Raw genomic sequence first — 20,112 nt, forward strand, 5'->3', positions numbered from 1 at the left:
GATGGATAATATTTTACTTGCATTTTTGAAGTTCTAGGCAGAGTCTCTGGTTCAGGTCTGGTTGGTAGCGTGTCAGCATGCACTGGGAAGGCTTGTAACTGAGCTCATAACTTTTTATGTTTTTTAAGAGGGAATGCCTGTCTTTCACTGCTTCGCTAGGGGGTTTCTCTGTATGCTTTGAAATGCGACTATCTGTGAGGTAGTACTGGGTTTTTTTCCACCCCCTTCTTAGTGACTTCCCTTCCTTGCATTTCTTGTCCTGCTTCAGGCTTAATTACACCGGTCAGGAGAGATGGAGTTGAAATGACCACAGCTTTAAGTAGAAGACTGTTTGCTGCATTAAAAGAACCACTTAGCTCCCTCTCCATCAAGCTTATGATATTAAAATCAATAATTCTCCCCCTCTTCTAATTAGTTTTATTGGTGCTAGCTGCCATGCTGTGCAGAAAGGGCTCAGATACTTTGACTCCAATGCACTTGATACCTAAGCAGAGAAGAGGCAGGTAACGGGTAAAAGACAGTGCAGGTCTGTTCCTCACTGTGACCTCTGCTGATGAGTGGAAAATCTCCAGGATTGGTTTTCCACATGGTTTTGCTCTTCTACATGGAACTGACTTTTAAAAAGGAGGGTTAAGTTGGTCCTGCAAATGTGTGTCTCAGGGAAGACAGGGATTGGGAAGCAGAGCTACAGTGATGATGGATATTTTTTGTGAAGGAAAGATGTTTCCATTAAAAAAATACTTGTGCTTCCACACGTATAAACCCTAGACCTGCCTTCAGGAGAGCAATCCCCACTGCACTGCAGGTTAGATGAGAAATGATTGTCCCAGAGCTCCCCCAGATGACCAGTGGTTGGGCACCTACCCATAAAGCCACTGTAGGGAGACTGATTTGTGCCTTTCTTATCTCATTCCTGATCTGGAGGAGAGACATGTTCTGGGAAGGTCTTTACTAGAAAGTTCCTGTTAGATGGCGTTGGTTGGCCGTGAATATTCATGTATGACTTGTTTTTGGAGCAAAAGCGTGAACAGGGCTGTGGTACTGCTAATTGCAATTGAAAGTGTTAATTTTCACATGGTGGTAAAAGAAATCCCAGTTTGTGAAGATTTCACTTAAGTCGGGTGAGGTTCATGGCAGTTTTAAAGGGTGCAGATGTGAAATGCTGAGTTTGAATATTGACTCCCTCTCAAAATACTTTATTTCATCTGGAAGATTCCCAGGCTCTCTCAGCAAGTTACTTTGTCAAACTCACCTTTTTTTTTCCCTGGAGAGGTTGGAGTCTTAACTTGTTATTTAACTTTCTATTGCAGCTTTGTTTAGTGGAGTTTATACGTTCTTAGATCAAACATTATACAGTCTGACCAAGAATTGTGCAATCAGTGGGAGATGGGAAGAAGGATAATTTATTCTATAAAGAAAGGGATCATCTACATTAGAGCATAAGTTGGTTAATAAAATGGGGTTTAGTGAAATAAAAAAATAAATACGCAGCTTTCCTTGGGCTGTGTTTAGAAATAGTTGCGCTCAAATGGAGAATGTGGTGCTCATGTCTTACCACAGAGACTGCCTTCATCTCCTGAAAGCAGCTACCCTGGTCAGTCTTGTCTGGGTTGATGTGTCCTCAGTGAAGGTCCTGCCCTGTCCACGTTGCCAGATCTCCTGGGCACAGCCCCGTGTACCTCTCTGCTGCAATGACCTGAGCTGCTCCACTTCTTCCCTGGCAAAGCGCAGAAGGTGTCTGTCCCTTTGCATGCTTGGGAGAAGGGAATAGTGGAAAGACTAGAAGGATTTGACCAGATTCTTATTGCAAAATGGGGTGGATAATGAATGATGGCAGAAGGACTAAACTACATTTAATATTTATCCTCAGATGAACCAGTTCTAGCTTGGAAACACATGCAAGCTTGAGCTGAGGATAGCTCTGAGGATGCTTACCAGGCACATTAAAAGGTGATGTCCAAGGATCACTATATCTTGTTGTTATCCACAGCTTGTTCTGGGGGTGCATGCGTTAGATCCTTGTAGGACAGCTTTACGATCTTAAAGTTTTAACTTTGGTAAAATTGCCAAATTACTGTGGTTTGACTGCTGGGTGGACAGAGGATCCTCCTGAGCATTTGCTGGACTACAAGCAGCTCCAGCCACGTTGAGAAGCTGGAAAATTTATTGGCTAGGTATCTGTTATGGGTCTGGGCAAAGGGGTGGTGAGTCAAACTGCTGCTTCTGGATCTGAGGTCTGGAAAGGAGGAGAGTCGGGGGGGATTTTCTACTTTTTTCTGAGGATATATTACAGCATGGGTAGGGAGCGTCTCTTAGGCTCCCTGCAGTACAGACCTGGGAAGTATCAGCTGTTTGAAAAACTGTTTTATCCAACAAACATATTAGGATGAGCCAGGAGCAGGATTTCATCTTGGAGCTGCAGCAAGTACAACCAGTGTTTCTCCTGGACCGTAAACCCAAAGTTGCTGAGAGTTATTACGTACACATGCACACAATAGCGCTCAGAGCCCGTCCGCTGAGATCTTTCCTTGGGGATCCATATAAAATACCTCTTACAAAAGCTGCCCTGTGTGCAAGCAGAGAACCTCCATCTAGTGATGTTAAAAAAGAAAAAAAAAAAAAAAAGCCCACAAAACCTTTTTCACACACGTATACATTCGTGTACCTCTTATCTTACTGCCAGTCTGTTGAAGATACCAGCACAGCTAAACAGCACACACTTAACATATGGGACACTGAAAATGCTGCCTGGGAAGCGCTTTCAGTCCCTGCTCTCTATTCTGCCAATGCAAAAAATGTCCCCTTTGTCATGGTGGTGAATGAATTTTCTTGTTCCCCTTTCTCCTTGGATTTATGTTAACCCTGGGTTTCAGCCGAGTTTGATCTCCTCGCTTTATTGTATTGCAAACAGTAGTCAATAGCTCTTCAGCTTGAGATCGCCTGGATTTATTTTCAGGTCAAGTCAACTCTCCTTGACCCAAGTCTGAACCAAAATACATTCCCAGAAGATTCCCCCACAGGATATCGGATCCAAAGACAGAGTGACGTTGTAACGAGTTCAAGGTTTCAGCTCAGTACAACAGAGTCCCTGTTGGCGTGGGGAAGGCAACGGAGCCATCCTTCTTATTTCAGAGCTGGATCCTCTCCTGGGGCAACTCACAGCAGATTTTGTCATCCACCAGTCAATTCTCTTCACTGAACAATGTCATTCCATAGAATCATAGAATGGTTTGGGTTGGAAGGGGCCTTAAAGATCATCTAGTTCCAACCCCCCTGCAATGGGCAGGGACACCTTCCACTAGACCAGGTTGTTCAAAGCCCCATTGCATTCCTGGTGTTTGTGGTCTGAAGGGAAGCTGGTCCTAGCTCCTTACGTATGTGTTTGCACGGCTCTAACATGCGTGCGTGGAATTTGGTGTGCAGGCTTTAAGCAACTGATGAGATGATCTGCATTCATGCGCACGCATGCATTCTTTCTCTCTCTTTTTTTGTTGTTGTTGTTGGAAAAGTGGGATTTCTTTTGGGGACTGCCTGCCACAGAGGCAGAACCAACTGATATTGCATCACGAAGTAAAAACACGGCTTTGAAGACTTGGGACAAAAATGGAATGAACTCATGAATTTATCCTGGATGATAAATATTCCTTCAAAAGAAGGCAGCCTTATGTTTAGTACAAAAGACTGTTTATTTCTTCTATGGAGAAAAAAGTAGTAGTGTAATCGGATAGGATTAACTTTCCAGGGGTTCTGGACAGAAGCTAAAGCACTGGCTGCCTTCTTCTTGTGCTCACACTGGATAATTTGAGTAGTCTAAGACTTCTCTGGCTTCCTACGGCATTGGGCCGTGAGCTGCCACCAATGTGCCTTGCACCTAAAGCCAATATTAAGGACCCCAGCAATAAGGGTTTCTACAGAAACTAAAATGGTCCAAGTGGTTGGCTGGTATAAACTCCTTGTCCCAAGTGGGAACCTGGCCCAGATATGGAAAAAAATACAGCCTTATTAGTGTTTTTCATATCAAGCAGGTAGTTGAATACTTATGGCAAATACATAAATAACATACAACTGAATTAATGTTGTATTAAGAGTCTTGTGGTTTGTGTGCACTGACTTTGTCATTTTGACTGTTCATGGTTAATGTTTTATCAGGTCTTTTTATTTTATCTAGTCATTTAATTACCTAGGAACAGTCCTGTGTGCACTTTTGTTGGTGGGAGCAATGATGCTTCAAATTTCACACCTCATTGGGATGGATAGGAAGGCTTTAGGCAAGGTAGGTGGATTAGCAAAAGGAAGGAGAAAAAACCAGAAGTCCAGCAGGAGTTTGCATGTGTGTGCTCTCTTGTGCAGAGTGTCTTATGCAATTCAGGTGATAAGCAGATCTTGTCTTTTCTGATGGGCCAAGGTGAGTTATCTGTGGCTGAACTGGTTAAGACTGCAACGTGGTCAAACTGGCATGAATTGTATTACAGTGCAAGAGCTGCTCAGCGGTCACTGTTACCTTGTGCAGTAAGCTTTCTTCTCCCTTTGTTCCTCTGGAATAAGCTACTTTGGATGGCAAATTATCACAGAGGAAGGATATAGTCATGAACAGTTACTTATAGTAACTTGTATTTTTGCTGAAGACCTTCCCACAGCTTTTGTGAGAGCAGCCATATGGCAGAACAACACTGCGTGGGATGATTGGGATTGTGCTTCTGGTGCTGTGTGAAGTCGAGCTGAGCTCAAGTCTGCATGTGTTTTTGTGATCCACAGCCTTCTCATGAGGAACGATATGCTCCAGGAGACAGCGGGGCTTGTCGGGGGCTTGTGTATGGGATGAGCGTCTGGAGAATGTGCACAGTGGGCAGGAGTCCCATCCCAGTGTCGTCCATGCCTGCAACCAAGCTGGTGGAGATTGAACCTACATCACCCATGGGGCTGCACTGACCACCATGCTAAAGGTATGGATGGAGAAAGGGGAGAGGGATGCTCCCATTTCAAAGGAATACAAGATTTGTGAGGTCAGGAGAGAGGAGGGAAGCCAAAGGTGGAGTGTGACTGTAGCTGTGAAGGGGGACCGTGAGACCAGTCCCACCCCAGCATTTTGTGGAAGCTGCCTGTTGCAAGGAGACCTTGTCCATACGCTGTGGCTGGCTGTGTGCAGGGAGCTCCTCAAACGTCTGTCAGATGTTGTCCCTCAGGGGAGGGAGGTGTTTACTGGCCTGGATCTGATTGCAATTTAGGCAGGAGATAGGTGTCCATCTGCTGCAGTGCCACAGTAGGACTGGAGCCTCCTGGAGAACAGAGACCAGGCACATAGGGAGTCTAGATTGGGCAGCAGCCAAAGGAGGGCTTTGGTGAGCCCATGTTTTGCAGGTGGCTGTCCAGTTCTACCCAAATCCTGAGTGTCTGGCTGGACTGAGAGCCAGGATAGCTTGGCAATTTCCACTGCTGAGCCAGAAGCAAACCAAAAGGAGATGGCCAGATAGTTCCTAACCAACTAACATCAAACTGAATGCAGCTGTAATGTTTTTGTCTTCTCACCTGCCATTGGTGTTTGCTAGCAGGCAAACAGTGACTGTTCACAATGGGCCCAGTAAAAAATTACCCTTTGTGTTCATTTACTTAATGTTTTCAAGGAGTCACGGCTAAATGGAAGTGACCTTCATTCTCGGCTCCCATGCATGGGCTTAGCTCCAACAACTGCAGTCAAGCTATGCAGACTTTCAGCAGCTGCGACTTGGGCCCTGCTTTTAATGTCCCTTACTCAGTGCTCATGCAGTCAGTTTTCCTTGCCAAGATTATATTTGCTTTCCTTCCTAAAGGACTGCTCTAAATATCATACTTTAAAACAATATGTCTTTTTCCCCCGCAGAGAACAATATGATATGCCACCGTTGAATTAATATGTCCATGAAAAGTGAATATAATCTCCCCAGTAGATCCCCTTTCCAAAAGATTTATGATTTAATGAATTTTTTATTTCATACCATGTAGTATTTAGTTGTTTTACACCTAGCAGGACTCTTTCCCATGGAAGCAGGTGAAGGTGGGGAGGGAATCCCATCATCCTAATTCAAACTCCTTTCTTCCCTCTCTGTCCCTGGCGTGCCACTTGTAACCCTTGCTGCTGATGCAAAGTTAGAGTCCAGCTTCCCATAGCATGGCTTCTGTCAAAACCTACCCCCAACACATTAATGTCACCTTGCTAATTTGAGACAGCGCTGTGCAGAGAGAAGTTTATGAATAGTGTTTATGTAAAAATCAATGCTTCTGAAAAATCTTCACTGCTGGCTGCTTAGCTGCTCCAGGCAGGATTTCTGGCTCAGGGTCCTATTTTATCATGATCACACTCTGGCATGCTCTCAAATAAATGGCAATAATGCCTATGACAGCAGATTATGAAGCTGCAAATAACATCCATAGGTAACACCTTTATTTAAAGGAAGGGTAAGATGGAAATGAACTGTGAAGGAGAGAGCTATCATCAATAATTATAAGCTACATGGGTAATATTCCTAATTAACCACCAATTGATTTCTCCTAAAAGCACTCATCACCTTGAAAATGGTAAATTGATTGCTCTGCCAGCCCTTTCCTTGGTGGATCCTGCTGGGATGCATGCCACAGTGCTTGGCTTTTGGGAAGCTCACTGGGAATGATGACTGCAATTCCCATTAGGACTGACAGAAAGCGTGCTGCTGGGTGGCTGGATGGGAGTGTTAACTTCTCTCCTGCTGCGTCTTTGGGGGAAAAAGGCAAAGAACGGTTAAAATCCTGGGTGGCCCAGTTGATGGAGACCCACGTGAAGTGCTGCGTGCTTTGCATTGTCTCTCTGAATCAGCACTGTTCACCATCACTTGTCAAGAGGTGAATGCTGACGGCAGCATTGCCGGGCTGGATAGTCTGCCTGGAAAACGCATATCTCTACCGCAGGTTTTCACAAGGCTTTCGGCGTGTGGTGCTTCAAACAGTGAATGCTGGAGGCCTGTGACATCCCAAGGAGCTCAGCTTTGGTGCTCTTAAATTTGGTCCTTTATTGTTGTGGTGGTGAAGCTGAAAATGCATCTTTGGAGATACAGCATAGATGGAAACCAGCCCACGAGGGGCTTTCTGAAAAGAAAAAAGAAAAAAAAAAATTCTCATGAACCTTTAAACTAACAGGTGGGTGGTATGGAGGACAAAGGGAAGTCCTGCACTGTGATTTCTCTTTTATTGCTTGGTTTAGTGCTAGGCTTGGGGAAGCAGGAGCCTTGCCCTAGGACGGGTTGTGGTTGCCCTGGCAGCCTTTGCCTGTACATCTTTTCCTTTGCTCTCCAGTTTTAAGAGGTCAACTTCTTTCTGCCACGGTGTCCCTAGCTGTAAAATAGGGTAACATCATGTGTTTGCAAACATAAGCACAGCATCCCAGGGTGTGCTGAGCATCCCACCCAGCATTGCTGCTGTGCCCCTTGTGTCGGCTTTCCCACCCTCCTGAGCTATGGCAGCTCCTTCACTTCGGGGTGCCTCTGGCTCGCTTCATCCTTCCGCAGAGGAGGATATTGGAGCTGCCTATGAGTACGAATGCCTTTCTCATGTTGCTGCAAGCATGAGTAGTGCCTTTCTGCAGTGCAGCAGCAGGGAGGGTACTTCTCCCTGCTCTCTTCCCTTTAGTTTCCTCATCTTGCATCTCTTCCAAACTGAACAGGACAGAGCTGGACAGGAGACCAGCCCTGTGGCTTTCCTGAGGGCTGCTGGTGGCTGCTGATGGCGCTTTAGGCATGGCTTGGTGCTAAATGACTTGATTGTTTTCTGTTGGTAGGGGAAGTGAAGCTGGGCAGTACCGCAGTTGCTGCCTGCTGGAAATTCGCTGCTTGTTTCCTTTCTGCCTGTGATTTCAGAGGTGACTCCTGATGTAGTCATCTGTTTATTCCTTTTGTTAGTCCGGTGGCTTGTTCCTCCATCTATCATCCAAACGATGCAGTGAGGAACGTGACCGGGAGAGGACAGAGAACTAGCTGTCTTGGTAGAGGGAGGAAATGACTGCTGCATTTTCATCCAGCAGCCCACTGGCACTGGCTCCCAGGACTGCAGGAAGCTCTTTTTTACCTTTGTACACTTCATGGATCACAGCCTGATTTCTTCCAGGGCTCTCCCTAGCTTTATCGTCTTGATGTGGGTGTTTGCACTCCTGGCCAGCGTGTTGTTCTCCGCCTGCTTGTGAGGCTGCTGCTTTTGGACACCCACTTGGTGATGCTGCTCCTGCATCACTCTTGCTGCGCACAGATCCTCTCTTGTGCAATGGAGAAAGGTTTCCCTTTCTCTTTTTTTGATTTGCTGTGCTATTGAAATGCTCCCCCACCCAACACATGTGCACTTTGCCTTACTGGCTTTCTCTCTCACCCCCCAAAAATCTTTCTAGCACTTAAAGCTGCCAACTTGCCTTTTTTTTTTTTCTTTTTTAATTTCTCTCTTGACTTGAGTAGGCAGGGCTGGGTGTTAGCTTCCATCTGCCTCCCAGTTGGAAAGGGAAGCCTTAAGAGAAAATGAGGATGCTTTCAGCCCACATTCCCAATGCCAGCAGGGAGAGGCTGCAGGGACTGTGAGAAATTCCTGATTTTCTCTCCCTACCACGTTAGTAAAAACTTGTGCTTTTGGAGAAAGAAATAATGTATTGCTGTAGTTCAAGCAGTTAAACAAAATATAAATGCAAAACAATTGGATAAGCAGTTAAAATAATAGTCTGGCTTTCAGTGCCGCATTTTGCCCAACACCCTGTGCCTGCTCCTCTTGCTGTACCTATCTCCATGGGTCAGAGCTCACCCTTAGGTGTGTTTATCTACAGCGCTGAGCACGGTGGAGCCTCATCCTCACGCAGGGCCCCCCATGGTCTGGGGAAAGCAGAGGCTCGTTGTGGAAGGACCCCAAGAAAAACCCAGTGAGGTGAATCCGCTGCCCTGTGAAGGTGACCGGTCCCTCTCTGGCATGTTGCCATAGACTCCTCCATAGCAGGGTGAAGAGCTGTGGAGCTTTGCTTTCCCCCTTTCCTAAATATCTGGAGACAACTCATTTTCAATGAGCTATAGATCACCTTGCCTGGATAGCTGCATCTGCAAGGAGTTTCTGGTCACTGGACTATCTGAGATCACATCTCTTGGGACACCTGTTTGGACTGGCAGCAGATACCAACTAATCATGGCAAGCAGGTAGCATCTCAACCTTCTGCTGATCTTATCTGGGGTGCCCAGCTTCTCCCCAGCTGCTTGCTGTGTTTTAGGGAGGTGGTTTCATATCGTCCGGGTTTTTTTTCAAGACCGCGTTGTTTTGCTTACCGCCCAAGCATTCCATCCCTGAACGCTGAGCAAAATCTGGCTTTCATAACGGAAAGGGAATGGGCTCCGTCTCTCCTGCGTGAGGAACGTGCTTACTGTAAAAAGATAGCTGGAGGGAGGAACCTGGAAAGGGCAGCAAGGGCTCTGCTCTCGGCAAATGCAGGAGAGAGGAGGTTGCCTGTGACTCCTGGACAGCCAGCAGCTTTGCGGTTGCAGATGCTGGCCAGTATTTTTGGAGAGCTGTGGAAGAGATTGTACTACTCGATGTTATTTTCTGGCACACCAAGTAAGGAAAAACCACTCCGCTTGCTTTTTTGGCTAAGTGACTCTGGAGTTCTGCTAGAGTGCCTTTATTATTTTTTTTTTCCCTAGGATTTTCAGAGCCCGATTTAGCCAAGTGCTCCAGTACATGCTTATTTTTAAACCTACTCTTGTTGTCTGAACTCATCATGCTTCAATCCCACCAACATTCATGGACTTGGGTGAGCCCTCAGAATTTAAGTGGAATGCTGAAATGCTTTGCTCACCAACAGCTGTGACGTTTGGAGGACCTCATCCAGGGAGAGTGGGGGTCAGGGAGGGAGACTAGGTATCTTGCATCTCACCCTCTCCATCCATGGGATGGCGAGAGACTCAACCCTCTGTTCTCCTCCTTCCCTGGCACCTAAACACCTAGCAGTGCTGTGAGCATGGTGGTGGATGGGGTGGTCTGCTTGGTGGCCTCTTGTGGTTTTGCTGCAGGGTGGCACTTTGAGCTGGTGGCAACCCAGATCTTGGTGGGGACAGAGGTACCACCAAATGCCCAACAGGTTGGGCCTTTCTCCAGCACATTTCTTTGCCACGTGCTCCCCAGGACACCCCAGTGTGGGGTCAGCTAGGAGATGTTAGAGGTCTCTGGGGATGCGTGGGGCTGAACTGGGAGGCAGCATGGGGTGAGCACCAGGCAAGCTTCAGTGCGTGCTTGGAGCTGCAGGAGGTGTAACATCTGCAGCTTAATCTTCTCTTTGCTGGCAGAAAAGCTGAAGCTAACTGTGCCTTCACTTGCAGGGGTGTAAACTTCATGCATCTGACTCTGCTTCTTGATGGGGGCAGAATTAAGGCATTGTGGGCTGAGAAATGGAGCACAGTTAAAATAGCAATCTCTTTTCTTTTTTTTTCTTTTCTTCAGAATTAAGACTGCCCTGCTGGCAGCTAGGAGTCCTTTAACCCGCACCCTCGCTCTTTTAAAATGGGTCCCTTCTGCCACAGAATAGAATATCTTGTTTTGCCGCATCCCTGACTTGCTTTAAGCTCGAGAACTTGTGCTAGGCACTTTCATGGGAAAACGTGTTCTCTTTTTAAGCATGCATTTGCCAGCAGGTTTTAATGCAAGCTTTTAATTGCCTGTGGCAATAGGATTAAGCATCTTTGGGGAAACAAAATATGTGCTTTCTGGGGGTGTTGAAGCCCTCAGGTTGCAAGTGCTAAAACACCCTGTATCTTCCAAAAAGTGCTGGTTAAAATGCATTAGCTAACCCGTTTTCCCTAGCTGGACAGTGGCTCAGTAAGGATGAGGTGGTTTAGACTCTCGGACCTGCACCTGTTGGCATGTGCTTCAGCCAGCAGGGTTTGGGCAGGGGGGAGCCAAGCTCCTGCTCCGGGTTATCTGGTGTTTTCGGAGCAGCCTGGTATGTGCGTCAGATCCCTCGGAGCTGTCAGCACCATTGTCAGGCTTCAGCAAGTTGTATCGTGGGGTTGTTGTGTTGGCAGGTAGATTATCATCTAATCCTAGCTTCCTCCCTGGGACAGACAGACAGGCCGACCCCCCTTGCTCTCCACGGCCGTTTTAATCACCTGCCTTTCCTGTGCTGAGAAGGAGTGGGAAGGAGTGGATTTTCAGTTTTAGTTACCGGGTTTTCTGGCTTCCTGTCACTCTCCCTTGGTGTTAATTCTTCTTGCTCTGGGTGAGGGAGTAGAGGTGAGAATCTGCTGCCTCCCCTCGCCTTGTCCTCTCAGTATTTTCTAGTGGCGGGGGAAAAACTAAATCAAAACAGAAAACAACTAGAAACCTGGTTTTCTTTTAATTCTTTGTCCTCTTCTTTTTTTCTGTTTTCTCTTTTTTCCTTTTTTCTCCCCCCCTCTTCCCCCCTTCCCCCCTGTTTTTCCTGCCTTTTCCCTCCCTCTTCCCCCCTCTTTCTCCCCCTTCCGTCCTCTTCCCCCATTTTATGCCCTTGTTTCCCCCCTTCTCCCCCTTTTTTAGTTCCCCCCTTCTCCCCCTTTTTTAGTTTCCCCCCTTCTCCCCCTTTTTTAGTTTCCCCTTCTTCCCGTTTTCTCTCTCCCCCCCTTTCTCTCTCCCCCCCCTTTCTCTCTCCCCTCCCTTTCTCTCCCCCCCCCCGTTTTATCTCTCCCCCCCGTTTTATCTCTCCCCCCGTTCTCTCTCTCTCTCCCCCCGTTCTCTCCCCCCCTTCTCTCCCCCCACCCCGTTCTCTCCCCCCCTTCTCTCTCCCTCCCCCCCCCTTCTCTCTCCCTCCCCCCCCGTTCTCTCTCTCCCCCCCGTTCTCTCTCTCCCCCCGTTCTCTCTCTCTCCCCCCCCGTTTTCTCTCTCTCCCCCCCCGTTTTCTCTCTCTCCCCCCCCGTTTTCTCTCTCTTCTCCCTTCTCCCCCCTCCCTTTTTTCCTCTCCCCCTCCCTTTCTCTCTCCCCTCCCTTTTTCTCTCCCCCCCCCCTTCTCTCCCTCTCCCCTTTCTCTCCCCCCCCCCCCCCTTTTCTCTGTTTTCTTTCTGTCCGGGTGTCAGTCCCCTTTCCCCTCTCTCCAACCAGCGGGTGCCTGACGCTCCCTACGACCCCCCCGTTACCCTTAACGGAGACCCCAAACGACCCCCACGCCCGCATGCTCACCCCTTCCCCCTCCTGGGGTGCAGCGAGGCGCCCCTTCGCTCCCCGCCCCGGGCCGCCGCCGGCCGCCCCCGAAGCTCCCCCCGCGGGGGCCGGGCCGGGGCCGGGGCCGGGGCCGGGGCCGCCCCCGAGAGGCGGTCCCCCGCCGCGGATATAAGGCGGTGGCGGCGGCGGCGGCGGCACGCAGCGCTCAGTCGTTCCGGCAGCGCCCGGCGCCCAGGCCGCGGGAGGTAAGGGCGGGGGAAGCGGAGCCTCAGCCCGGCCGGGTTTGGAGGGTCTGCGGGGCGGGGGAGGTGGTGGGCGCCGCGGGTGTCCGCGTACCCCCGGCCCGCGCAGGGTGACAGCCGCGGGAGGATGGAGCAGCGTGGCCGCCGCAGCCGAGCTCCCTCGGCCCGCGCTGTCCGTCGCCCCGCGGCCTCCCTCGGCTGCATCCCACCCCTTCTCGGGATCTCATTTTGGGGGGACGGGAGGGCGGGGATCCTCTTCTCGCACCCCGCCTGGCTTTCCCGTGGCCGGGTTAGCGGGCTGGCACAACCGCCGTGGGGGACGGAGGTTGGTGGCGTGCGGGGAGGGTCCGAGACTTTGGAATCACCTGCGTGGGGCCACCGCAGCATCCCATCGCCAGCACCGAGCACTGCTCGCTTCTGGGCCCTGCTTTCCCCTGCGTGCCTAGGTGTGATCCGCAGCTGCATGGGACACTTGTTTCCCCAAGTATTATTATTACTACTCTTTTTCAACTCATAACTGCAGAAGAGAATTTAAATGTGCCAGGCTCAGTTGTGCAAAGCCCCTTGAGGGTGTGGGTGTTCTCCTGCGGTGGCCAAAACAGCCTGGAAGGGGCCACGCTGCCCCCTTCCCCATGCTGGAGAACCGGGCTGGTCCTTTGACACAGGAGGGATGAAGGCGTGTAGGCGACAACCCGACTAGCTGTCCTGGCTTTTCCTGGCATAGCTCATTTCCTTCTCTGCTCGGGAAGGGCAAAGCCCAGTTTGCCCGTACCCCTGAGCTGCTCAGAGGCAGGCCTGAGTGCAGGCAGGACCAGGCTACAAGATGCTCTGGGTGGCAGAGGGGGTGCTGAGAAGTTCCCCAAAGTGTCGAGGGCTTGAACGGTGGCATGCGGTACTAGGCTGCCCTCCTAGGCAGGGATGCTTGTGCCTGTTTGCTTTTTCACAGCCTGCAACGGGTCCTGGGCAGGAGGTGGGATGGGGAGGGTGCAGTCCTGCAGGTTGCATCGGCTCCAGGGGCAGCTCTGGCTGTCTGGAGCAGGATTTCAGGTGCATCTCCTTTCCTTCATGCCATAACTCTAGGGAACTAGCAGGGACTGGCTACAGCACATGTGCCTGGTGGGTGAAGGGGTGATGGCCTGCAAGAGTTTTGCAGTGCAGTGGACACAAAATGCAGTTCCAGCTGCCCTCGCAAGTTTTTATGATATTGTGCTGTCTGCAGAGAGCGCTAAAGTATTTTTTTAGGTGCACAGTGTGGCTTTATTGAGTTTGTCTGGTGGGTTCCCCCCCACACCTCCCAGCTAATCTGGGTGGGAATCAGAGCTCGGGTTACAGCAGCTAATCCCAGACTATAGAGAGCCTGGCCTCATAAAGCTGTAATCTCTGAATATAGCCATCCTTCTCAGCAGGGCTTTGAGCCTGGGAGGCCATATCGGTTTCAGATTTTTATTACTGCGCTGGGGATGCGAAAGCACACAGGCATGCGAGCGGCCCCGGACAGATGGATGCACGTGCATGCAGCAGACCTGCTCTTGGAGTGGAAGCAGGCTGAGATTCGGGCTGAGCATCATTTATGTTCAATAAGATCCCCAGAGCGGCTGTGAGTGAGGCTGTGAGCCCTCTCCTAGGCTGGTGGCTGTGTTGTCCCCAGCATTGGTGTGAACCCCAGCTTCAAGGGCTTTCTGCTGCCCTGTTGCTGCCTCTCTGTCGGCATTGGTGATCTGTCGCTCCGCAGCCAGGTCTGAGTTTCTTCCCTGTTCGGGGAAGTGCTGGAGGCTTGGTGGTGGGTGTTCACAGCCCTATCCTGAAGGTTGGCTTGAGCTGGGATCTTGAGTTGTGGAATGAGCCCACTCCCCTTGCTGGACCACGTGCCTTCCCAGAAGATGCCCAGGCCCACCTGTGCTACTTATGTGGGGTGTTACGGGGGTAGCCTGGTGTTCTTTCTGCTCTGCTTGCCTTGCTGTACAAAAACACCAGCAGGACATGGTGGCCTGTGCTACGGGGCTGGGAGTTTTGTGGCTTTTAGGGATTTTGCTTTAGTTGCTGTGAGATTTTGAGATACAGAGATGTGAGGATCATGCTGCTTCTCCCCACACTTGAGAGGCCTTGAAAAGTGTTTGTGCTGGTGACACAGTGCTAGTGGTGGGACCCTGGATGAGGTCTAACAGGAAGACCCATCCCTCTCTCCTACTTGCAGCCCTGGACTGAAGCAAGTGTCCTGGAAAGCTGTGCCTGGGCAGCGCACATCCCTGCTGCCTGCACCAACCTGGTAGTACAGGCAGCTTGAGGGTGGCCTGTGTCTCTGTGGGGGGCAGGATCAGCCCTTCTGCCCTGCACAGACATGGGTTAAATCACCCTCTCATTTCTTGAGCTGGAGATGGGGGATCATCTGTCCCAGGACAGAAAGCTGCCACTGTCTCGGCTCCCTCTTTAGCCAGCATTTTAGCAAAATCCATGCTTAATTTGGTTTGAATCTCAGCCCTGTCTTTCAGCAGGTACAGCAGGATGAAAGCCTGGAACCCTGCATAGGTTTGAAGTGATAGGCTAGATCTCCTCGCAGGGCCAATTTGGGCCCTGTTTGTGGAGAGATTTGATCTCCTCTAGATGTGTGCACGGCCCTCCTTATTGTTAGTGCCACCAGCTTCCCCTCCACTGGGACAATAGTGCCTTGAGTCCTCCCCGGTAATCTCCCCCCTTATCTCCCTTCTCTTCCGTAGCCTGTATCCCCGGCAGGTGGGGAGGGTGGCAGGTTTGGGAAGAGCCAATTATGCAGATGGAGGAGTGAGAAGTGCTGTGTCAACCAATGTCCCTTTTCAGGGAGCAGAGGTGAGAAGAGGATGCTCAGGTGGGAGCGTGTCTGAGCTCTTCCCCGTTCACTGTCCTCTCCATGCTCCCATTAAGCCCCACCAAGAGGTCCTACCGTGGGGTCAAGGATGTTCAGAGATACAGGTGGCTGTGGGAGTAGTTTCCCCCTGTTGCTCTCTCCAGCCGCTTGCTCATGCTGGTGTTGCCCCCAGGGCTGGGGCAGCATCAGGGGCTATCTCTCACTGCTGGGGCTGGGAGTGTGGGGAAGAACAAGGTAGCCACCTTTCAGGAGGCTAGAAGTGTCCACAGTGGGGACTACGGGTGGGCTGGCTGACCCATTGCTCTGGCTTAAGTGAAGCTATGGGGGAACGAGATGGCGTCCATCCCTTGGAAACCCACCTCTCAATCTTTATTTTGGCGTGTCCCAAGCCTGAGCCTGCAGACATGGGGCTCCAAAATGTGCTTGGCTGAAGTGTGGCAGTCACGGGCCAAGGCAGCCAGCTGCTGCTGTGGGTGGTACTGTTGGCCCTGTGGGGTGGGAGGGTCCCAGCAGGGGAGGTAGCATTTTTATGCTGCCCCAGAAGCACAACGGTAATTAGCAGCCCGGCTTCAGATTTTGTGTAAGCCATGTGGGTCTGCTGGGGCCCTTCTTTCTGCTGGCGAGGAAGTTAACGAGGAGCCCCTTGCTTTGTCCGCTGCCTGCCGATGGAAGAAGGCACTGAAGAGGCAAGAAAAGTAGACGTAGACAAAGCAAAAGGGTGAGGAGGCAGCAGTTGTTGTGGAGCCAGCTGTGATGGGGGAGTGTTTTGTAAATCAAAGTGCTCTCCTAAAAAGAAAACTTAAGCCCGGCAGATCTACTCAGCGGTCAAGCTCCGACTTCTTTTTTCTTTTCTCAAAGCTACGTGATAATTGTTAAACGCAGGGGATGCTTTGTAAAATAGAATTCAAGGGAAGGGGGGAGGACAGAGCAGGATTTAAATTTAAAATTGGATGAGGGTACAAAGCCCCTTAGTTCCCCATTTCTGCTTAATGCAGCTGGAGCTGGGCTTGACGAGATGCTGACCACAGCTTGTGGTAAATGTTTTACGGTACCGTGTATCAGCCAGATCAATTCTACTACACTTGAGGGAGTGCAGATAAAATGGCTTAAAGATTCCCCTGCTGAAAGCGATAGTATCATCATTTATGCTGGAGAAGACAGATTTAGTTGCCTGACATTTATTTGGCCATGGTGTACTTTGCGGATTTCACACCCGGGGACGATAGCCAACCTGATGATGTCAGATGTGAGCTGCAAGAAAAAAAAAAAATCACACAAAAAGACAAAAAGCTAGTGCTGTTCCTCTTTTGTTGACCGGATGAGTTTTGTTATGTTTCTTGTTTTGGTGTTTTACTCCACGGATCTCTTTAATGGAGCGTGCCTCACAAGAATAGGAAATTACTAAACCAGTGTGTCCTGCATGTGCTTTGTGGTACAAAGGTGGCAGCAGAAATATCTCTAACTCATGTCTTTTTTTTTTTTTGATCCTATTTTGCCTGTAGGTCACTTGGAACTCCAAAGTGAGCAAACATGAGTGCACTTGACTTGACTTCCATTCTTGATTTTCTGGAAACAGCCAACTTGACGGAGATCAACTGGACGTGCAACAACGGTGACTGCATCACGGTTGATGCGACAACATGCCCTGGCACGCTCAACAAAAGCGCCCTGCTATACACCCTGTCCTTCTTCTACATTTTCATCTTTGTCATAGGGCTGGTGGCCAACTCGGTTGTGGTTTGGGTCAACCTCCAAGCTAAAATGACTGGCTACGAAACCCATCTCTACATATTTAATTTGGCCATCGCTGATCTGTGCGTTGTCATCACCCTTCCAGTATGGGTCGTCTCCCTCGTCCAGCATAACCAGTGGCACATGGGAGAAATCACGTGCAAGATAACTCACCTTATATTTTCTATCAACTTGTACAGCAGCATCTTCTTCCTGGCTTGCATGAGTGTGGACCGCTACCTCTCAGTTGCCTATTTCACCAATTCCAGCAATCGCAAGAAGAAGATAATTCGCCGCTGCATCTGCATCTTAGTGTGGCTTCTTGCCTTCTCTGCATCTCTCCCAGACACCTATTATCTCAAGACGGTCTCTTCCAACAATGAAACCTATTGCCGTCCTGTCTATCCAGAGGAGAGCTTCAAAGAGTGGTTGATTGGAATGGAGCTCATCTCCATTGTGCTGGGCTTTCTTATTCCTTTTCCCATCATTGCTGTCTTTTATTTCCTCCTTGCGAAGACCATCTCCACCTCCAGTGACCAAGAAAGGAAGAGCAATGGGAAGATAATTTTCTCCTATGTTGTCGTGTTTCTTGTCTGCTGGCTACCCTACCACGTAGCTGTCCTTCTTGACATCTTCTATAGCCTTCATTTCATACCCTTCAGTTGTCAGATGGAGAACTTCTTATATGCTACTCTTCACATCACTCAGTGTTTTTCTCTAGTCCATTGCTGCGTCAACCCCATCCTGTACAGCTTCATTAACCGCAACTACAGATATGAGCTCATGAAAGCCTTTATTTTCAAGTACTCTGCCAAAACTGGTCTCACTAAACTTATTGATGCTTCCAGAGTGTCAGAAGCAGAATACTCTGCGCTGGAGCAGAATGCCAAATGACTGCAACCCATAAAGAAACCTCCTCTCTGACCTTTATTTTTTGCGTGTTGTGGGGGTTGGTTTGTTTGTTTTTTTGTTACTCCCTCTCCCCTTTCCCAGTACTTGTTATGAACGGGGCATGAATTCCAGCCTACAAAAGAGAAATAGCAAACTGTAATTTAAGAGTAGAATCAGGTGCAAAATGGAAGTGGTACCAAAATTAAGCCTTTTGTTGGTGTGTTTTATTTGATCTTCTCCTAGCCCAGTCTGGACTTCTCGACAACGCTATGCAAATGGAAATGACTTTCTAGCAGACAAAGCCATCGAGTACCATAAATAACATGCATTTCCAGGATAAGCTTTTTCTTCCATGTGTAGATTCCCTCTTGTTTCCTTATATATGTTATATATATAGTGTGTTGTATTTAAAAGCTCAAGACTTTATTTTCTGGCTCTTGGTGTACCTTATACAATTGTATTTGAAAGTTAAATATATTTTTATCATGTATTTGAAGTATATTGCTGATGAGTGTATCCAGAGTGCTGTAGTCCGAGTGTTAGATTGCCATTTGGTTTCAACTATTGTGGGTACGAGGATGCTGATAAATAGCAGAATGGAAATGATCTCCTAGGTGCATCCTCCCTGGCTGGCACACTGTATTGGCCGTAGCTTTATGTGGTGGTCATACCCACATGTCTGGAGCATGAAATGTATGTAGTGTAATACAGTTACCATCATGTTAAAATTAACAGTATTGTAAGAGTTGTTAACTCCTACACCTGTACTTCACAAAGCTGTATCCTTATGCACAGAGTGAATGATCTTACTTCTGAAGAGTTGTCTCTATTTGTAAGTTATTTTTGTAAAATAAAGATCTGGAGGAAAAAGAAAAGCTATGCCTACCAGTGGTTTGACTTGCTATCCTCCTCCTCCTCCTCCTCAGAAAATAAAAAGCCAGAAAAGAAGAAATCCCAAAGCCACCTTCTCTCCTTTGTTTGGTGCAGGAACAAACAGGTCAGTCTGTGTTTTCCTGACGTTTGTTGACGGTGGGCAGAAACCATTGAATGGAGGAATATGAGACAGCACTGGTGCATGGTGAGAGGGGAAGGGGTGGGAGGAGCGGGTTTGTGGAAGGCTGTGCTGTTCAGGAAAGTAAAGCTGATGGATTTATAAGGTGAAAGCTGTTGGGAGTGATGAAAGGCTGTGTTTGTAGCTTAGAAATAAACGTGGAAGGAAGATACAGAAGTATGCAGATAGAGTGGATATTTGGACTAATCTAGGTTCAGTTCTCTATGGTTTTTGCTTGTGATGGAATTTGGGGGTTAGCAGTCCTGACAGCATTAAATCCCTTTTTATCTCTTCTTCTTTGTCATGGTTTGCATTGAATTTGCAATGCAATATTGTCAAAGTGTGGGGCAAGATTCAGCCGCTGCAGGCTGTATGAAGTAGATCTTTAAGCCAGCGACGCACTTGAATCGTGGTCGTCTTCATCTCGGGACAAGGTAACTAATGTTAAATCAATGATATCTCTCAGCCATCGCTGACTTGCTGTTGCTGGTTTGCATGTTTTGCAACTCCAGCACAGTGCTAACTGCTTTGCTGTGAAGGCTATGCTTAAATTCCTATTAAAGCGTGCCCTCATCCCTCTGAGATCCCAGCGGCCAAACAATTTTGTCATGACTGTATTTTGTTTCTTTCTACGTGTTAGCATAACTGCCTCCTCAAAGGTGATCCTATAAAAATAGATGTTTGCCAGCACTGCAAAGTCTACTGTCCCCTCCTTGTACTTGGTGTTTCTAAAAAAAAGCCCGGTCTGTACCCAAATAGAGGAGCGGCTTGCAGAGGAGGAATGCCAGCATAACTGTCACAACATTGCTACATAAGTATAGCCTTTTGTGCTGGTGCTTCTAATACGAGATGGGTATTTTGAGCTTCCCGTAAGCCTTTCTTAAGGTACTGCTGAACTGTAAGGGAAGTGCTCCCTCATACTGGTAGTTAGAATTGGAGATGGTGTGTTACTACTGAGAAATTAATGTTCCTGACTTAGCTGGGCATTGCTTCCCATGCCTCAGCATCCATGGGTGCAGCTGCGTGTCCTTGCCAAAGGTGCTGGGTACGGCTCTGGCATCCCACTCCCATGTGCCTGCAGGGTGTTGCTTAGTTTATAGCAGCGTAACTATTTCAGTTCAGGTTCCATCTCGGGCAGTATGTTGTTTTCATCTGATGCTGTAGCTGGTTTGGAGGTTTCAGTTGGCAGAAACTCACAATTTTTT

General features: G+C 48.7%; 1 protein-coding gene and 1 long non-coding RNA gene across 2 annotated transcripts; one reads left to right on the forward strand and one right to left on the reverse strand.

Moving 5' to 3' along the window:
* Positions 1-6,485: 6,485 nt before the first annotated feature.
* On the reverse strand, positions 6,486-12,239 carry LOC126038576 (uncharacterized). Its single transcript, XR_007506043.1, has 3 exons — positions 12,169-12,239; positions 11,183-11,312; positions 6,486-7,095 (listed from the first exon to the last, which is right to left on the reverse strand). It is a non-coding gene; the product is annotated as an uncharacterized LOC126038576 (long non-coding RNA).
* A 74-nt stretch (positions 12,240-12,313) lies between these two features.
* ACKR3 (atypical chemokine receptor 3) lies at positions 12,314-18,715 on the forward strand. Its single transcript, XM_049800369.1, has 2 exons — positions 12,314-12,395; positions 16,737-18,715. Exon 2 carries the CDS (start codon positions 16,765-16,767, stop codon positions 17,857-17,859), a length of 1,095 nt encoding a protein of 364 aa, XP_049656326.1. The 5' UTR covers positions 12,314-12,395; positions 16,737-16,764; the 3' UTR covers positions 17,860-18,715.
* The last annotated feature ends 1,397 nt before the right edge of the window (positions 18,716-20,112 follow it).

The sequence above is a fragment of the Accipiter gentilis genome, chromosome 1 (genome assembly GCF_929443795.1).
Source record: "Accipiter gentilis chromosome 1, bAccGen1.1, whole genome shotgun sequence".
NCBI classification, from domain to species: Eukaryota; Metazoa; Chordata; class Aves; order Accipitriformes; family Accipitridae; genus Astur; species Astur gentilis.

Bases quoted from the DNA above. Each gene is read 5' to 3' on its own strand.
- ACKR3 (XM_049800369.1), top strand. From the start codon at position 16,765: ATGAGTGCACTTGACTTGACTTCCATTCTTGATTTTCTGGAAACAGCC.